This window comes from Salvelinus namaycush, chromosome 23 (assembly GCF_016432855.1).
Source record: "Salvelinus namaycush isolate Seneca chromosome 23, SaNama_1.0, whole genome shotgun sequence".
Taxonomy (NCBI): domain Eukaryota; kingdom Metazoa; phylum Chordata; class Actinopteri; order Salmoniformes; family Salmonidae; genus Salvelinus; species Salvelinus namaycush.
The window spans coordinates 21,061,811-21,067,810 of record NC_052329.1 but is presented as its reverse complement, the minus strand read 5'-3'; the positions used below and the strand labels follow the sequence as shown (position 1 = coordinate 21,067,810).

Sequence of the window (6,000 nt, the reverse complement as noted above, 5' to 3'; positions counted from 1 at the left end):
GGTGATGTTTGATTATGCTAATTCGATTTCAGTGCGGGCGCAGACATCTACTCTAGGAGAAACATTGCTTTGTGCCTTGAAATTCCATTACAAAAATCTATTTTCTCTCCCTCATGTGGAGGGAGGATAATGTAAGTCAACAGAAGTAACAATAAAGGGAGACCTGTCAATTAGTTATAGTGTTTTTACTGATATCAATTTTGTTTATGAATTATTGAGTGATTAAAACTCTAAATTCTGTTACCAATCCGTAAAAGAATTTCTGAAAAATCTGTAACGGAGTTTCTGCAACTGGTCATAAAACCAGACTATGGGAAAGTCTGAAGGGATTTCCTTTCCTATCCTAACTTTATAGAATGATTTAATCAATTAGTATGTGAAAATGTGGCAGTGAATATGACAGAACACTAACGCAATTATAGTTTATGATACTTCATTAAACATAGAGCTAATGTTCTTATGCAAATTAAACCAATGAATAAATGCCCAGGAGTTGTTTGACCTTTCTATCAATCATACTTTTATATAAAAAATGTATGCAGAGTTTTCAGGAATAATCAGCTACATTTGGGGGAAACAGTAGTGGAAAATGTGGTGAGATTATTTATATCTGTTCAGGCTTTGAGCTAATCTAACATGATTGACAACTGTCAAGTAGAAGGGTAACCTAAGGTAGGTAATTAAATCCAGCTGAATGTTGTTGTACAGCAGTTGGTCAACTAGAATTGATTTAATTATTTATTTATAAAATTATATTTAATGAATGTATTAGGTCAGAGATAGGATGCTACATGTCTCTCTCTCTCTTTTACTCTCTCTCTCTCCCTCCCCTTTCCTCTCTCTCTCACTCACTCACTCACTCACTCACTCACTCACTCACTCACTCACTCACTCACTCACTCACTCACTCACTCACTCACTCACTCACTCACTCACTCACTCACTCACACACACACACACACACACACACACACACACACACACACACACACACACACACACACACACACACACACACACACACACACACACACACACACACACACACACACACACACACACACACACCATCCTTTTTCAGGTACAATTGTTATGTTCCCACAAGACAAACTCAATATGTCGCTCCCAACAAAGGGAACTAACAAAGAAAATCACTTTGACAACCAAAACAAAACAGAAAGAGGTTTGAAAGGGGTTCTGAAAGGCCCCCATGTGGGTGTCCACTGAAAGTTGTCAAAGCCACTAGTAAGGGGTTCTAAAGGACACCCAACATGGATACCCACTAGGTTTGCCTCCGAAAAGACAAACTAAAAGAAAAATCCACAACACCGGAATATGGTGCAAAACAAACAAGGGAAACACCAAAAATCAGGCGTCTTTCAAACTTAAATAGGTTGAGCTCGAAATCGCAACTCAGCTGACGTGAATTGTAGCTCTCCCAACATTTCTCAAGCTATCAAGCACTGGGCCAGACACTAAACATCACCTGGGCTAGCACAGGTGAAACACCTTCTGACTAATGAAATGGACAAGCCAGCACAGGTGTAACACATACTTACTAAAGAGGTGACATCAATCGTTGCAAATTGAATTTATCATATGCACCTCCAACCTACTTGGTTTCAGCAAGATAAAATGTGCTTTCATTTCTATAAGCCCTGTTCTCTTTCATGCTATTGGGGTTCTCTTAAAGGTCTGATTGAATCATTTTTTCTTTCACAACAGAAGTAACTTGTTTTCATGGTAAAACTGTTTGCCTAGCTAAAAAGATTACCACCTCAAATAATTCAATTCATGTTTACTGATTGATTTCAAGAAAAACAACAAAAAATTGTTAATTTAAAATGCATTGCATTTCTAATCAAATGTTTATTGGAGTGGTGGGTCAGATTCATTTTTAACTAGAATGTTTTCAACCAACTATTTTTGCTCCTATCCAAATGAACATGGCACTTAATGCACTGCATAGATAACATTGATAGAGATTTTCTGATAAATAAAACATTTACAATAACGTCTAGCCATAGACACAAAGTATTTGTGAATCAAAAAACAAACTGTGAATCAATTATGTTTGTATGCATTGTTGGTCCTTATCTCTCCAGAGAACCCAATGACACCATGGTCACCTTCTACCACACACACACGCACGCACGCACGCACACACGCACGCACGCACGCACGCACGCACGCACGCACGCACGCACGCACGCACGCACGCACGCACGCACACACACACACACACACACACACACACACACACACACACACACACACACACACAGTAGACTGAGGCTGGTCATTACTACAGAGGACCCACATGAAGAGTGCCAGTCATCTGATCCAGTCCCATCCATTATTCATCTTGCTGGTGGAAAGATGGTCGGTCGGCACCTCAGAGAGACCCAGGAACCCCATCTATCCTCATGAGCGCAGGAAAGACACACACGAGTGGCGGGAGCCTGCAAAACTGCAAAAGAGAGAAGCCGGTACAACATACGTTTGGAAGTATATGTGAATTTTGGGAGTGCAATAACAAATAAATAGTTCTGTCCAAAACTTGCCTTTTGTTGTCAAATATTTTCTCTAGGACTCTGCAATGTTATATATGAAAGATCATTTAAAATCATGTTGGATTCTCATCAGAAGTAGGCAACAGACTCTGACATACATTAAACCCTATGGTTTGTTCTAGGGCATATAACAAAGCCCCTTGTTAATGTTCAAAGACACCAAGCTCACAAAACTGTCTCAGAATAACTCTACCAGAAATATTCTAATAAATCCAATAATGTAAATGCAGGGTTATTACAGAATAATGTGTGCAATACAATCCCTGACAGCTGCCTATCATCTCATTTCCTAGTAAACAAAGTAGCAGCAGGAAAAGACCTTGTGTATATATCTGAGTGACAGGCAGGGCTGGCAAACTGCCAGGAATAATGACATCAGAAATGAATTTTATGGGAGGGAATTCAATCTGTAGCGATAGAAACGGCTCAGACATTAGAGTGAAGTTCTAAAATGGTATCTGCTCATCCCCTGAAATGAGGATTGACACAAACTCTCAGAGAATAGATTAGCTGTCCTGGCTTCTTTTTGACACCATAAAAGATAAATGATATTCAACATTATCATGCAGACTCCTTCATGCACACTTCCTTGTGACACTATTTCACCCAGGTCTATTTGTTGAAGATAAGACTGATAAGTGTAGTTATTGCAGAGAGAGAAGAGAGAGAGCAAGCGAGAGAGAGAGAGAGAGAGAGAGAGAGAGAGAGATGCAAAGGCACTGTGTAGAATATTCTATCAGCTATTTTTAGAGAGCAAACTGGTGAACTGGATTGTTTCTTGCCTAGCTATTAGCAAAACCATTGTTTGAGATTAACCCTCTAGATAGACATGTGCTTGAAACACAATAATTACCTGTTTTGTACTGAACAAGGTTTCCTGGTGATGCTCTTAGTCCCTGAGACTGTAGGACTCGGTCAGACTATTGTGCTGTTTGGGGTGGAGTGACTAATGCACTCTCTCACACACACACACACACACACACACACACACACACACACACACACACACACACACACACACACACACACACACACACACACACACACACACACACACACACACACACACACACACACACACACACACACGCACAAACTGAAACCCATATAGTGTAGCCTATAGGGATACTGCCTACTACAAACTGCTTCGCTCAGGGTATAACGTAGGGGGCGCTCTTTGAGTGACGAAGGTTAATGTCAAACTGTGTAGGTAGCCTACTACCTGATAAAACAAACTATAACTGCACGATGTTTTCTGAATCGTGATCTATGATTGTGATAGACATTCTGACAGCTAATGAAACAGCTCAATTAAACACTGTTATTGACACATTACTGCCCGTATCATAGGGAAACTAGTAATAGACTCATTTGAATAAGGGGTTTATCATAGACAGCAAATTCAATCAGTATTAGGCCTAAAGACAAAACAGAAAATAACAACGTACTATATAATACGTATTTTTAATAACCGATTAAATGTTAATTGGACTAGGAATAATTAACAACATAGATAATTAATGCATATAGGCTATACAGTTTACATAATTTTAATATTTATTTTAGCTTAAACTTGACATTTGCCACAAATCACACATCCCAAATACTGAACTATGGGTGGAATTATGCAAAACATAATGTAAGTAACTCTAAAAATCACGCAGTGTTATTTGATAGATGAGTCCCTATTTGCGCCCTCCCTCCGCTCGCATCCGATGGCTGTCTCTAGGTGATTTAGTGCCGCCAGTCTCGAGCAGGTGTCCAACATGGCGATCACGGGAAACGGATCTCTCACTATTTCTCTCTCTGTTTTCGTGATTTCAGCGGCGTTTCTTCTAAAAGGTAGGATTACTTACTCATGATGCATGTGCATCAAAAATGTTTGAGCTCATGGAGTGAAAGAACATACCTAAAACTTGAAATGGTTGGTGCGCGATGCGCGATGAGCTTCTCCTAAATCTCAGCATCTTCACTTAGCTTCTTTTGATCTTACTTCAACTTGCACCGTTTTCTATGTAGTCTCTGCTGTAACCCGTGTCCCTATATACAAAACAACATGCCATTGTTTTTGGGGGACCTTTGGATAGCATGTCAGTCCTTTTTATAATCTGAAAGTAGCATGTTATGTAGGCTATGCTGCACCTCAAAAGTGGTAAAAATGAGTAAATGAAATGATCAACAAATAGCCTACTATTTTCATTCATAAAAAATAACATAGGCTACAGTGTAACGTCTAACTTCTATGTTCCACATAATTGCCAGTGGAAGTTTCCTCGGTGTAACATAAACAGAGTGGTCAGGGTAAATGTATTGCAAATGCTCACAGTGGCTAATATTTATGTTCAATAACTCGAATGCCTATTATACTCTAGTACTTTAGTGCGCTGAAAAACACGCAATGCAGCTACATACAGTAAACTGCACTCATGTCACCGCTGCGGTGAATAGGTTTCGGGCGCATTGGCTCCTACCCACAACATACCTCCTTACTATTATCCTATTATACAGGTTCACAGTTAGAGCTTGTCTACGTATTATAGGATAGGATACTGATGGACCCAGAAATCTCATGAGTAGTTGGATTGCAAGGAATTTATGACCTGCCTGACTGTTCCTGTTAGTTGTAGGCTACATAGACTGATATGCTGATACGGTGCATGCACTAGCCTACAAGGTAAATGACGTCCAGAACCACGCCAGTATAATTTCATATAGTCAGCCTCAGAAAGATCTTTTCACAATAATTTAATTTACGCTAGTGTTGTAGTGTGGACAGTAGCCTAAAATGTAGTTTTTTCGCGTCATGGTTTGTCGCTAATATGCAGTCAATTTGTAAGATACATTATTTTTTTTATGATGAGCATAACATTCTTTACAGGTCTGTTATGTTGCTCATATGTAGCCTTTAAATCTCGCAATGCAAAATCAACAGGTCTCTCTGTGTGTGTGTGTGTGTGTGTGTGTGTGTGTGTGTGTGTGTGTGTGTGTGTGTGTGTGTGTGTGTGTGTGTGTGTGTGTGTGTGTGTGTGATGGATGGATGGATGGATGTTTGGGGGGGGGGGGGGTCTATACAGGATTACACCGTTTGTTGCTCAGAAGCCTATCCAAAATAAAGCGAAATGTCTAAAGAAATACAGTGCCTACAGAAAGTATTCATACTTACTCCACATGTTGTTGTGTTACAGCCTGTGTTCTCACCCATCTACACACAATACCCCATAATGACAAAGCGAAAACATGTTTTTGACATTTTTGGCAAATGTATTGAAAATGACATACAGAAATATCTAATTTAAAGAAGTATTCACACGCCTGAGTCAACACTTTGTCGAAACAGCTTTAGCAGCGATTACAGCTGTGTTTCTGGGTACGTCTCTAAGAGCTTTCCACACCCGAATTGTGCAACATTGGCCCATGATTCTTTTCA

General features: G+C 39.7%; 1 protein-coding gene across 1 annotated transcript in view; it reads left to right on the top strand.

The window, feature by feature from the left end:
• The first annotated feature begins 4,325 nt into the window (after positions 1-4,325).
• LOC120018753 (cell adhesion molecule 1-like) overlaps positions 4,326-6,000 on the top strand; it is a 152,697-nt gene continuing 151,022 nt past the window's right edge. The window contains exon 1 of the mRNA XM_038961958.1: positions 4,326-4,415. Coding sequence (XP_038817886.1) covers positions 4,340-4,415 — 76 coding nt within the window. The 5' untranslated portion in view covers positions 4,326-4,339. The remainder of the gene's footprint in view (positions 4,416-6,000) is intronic.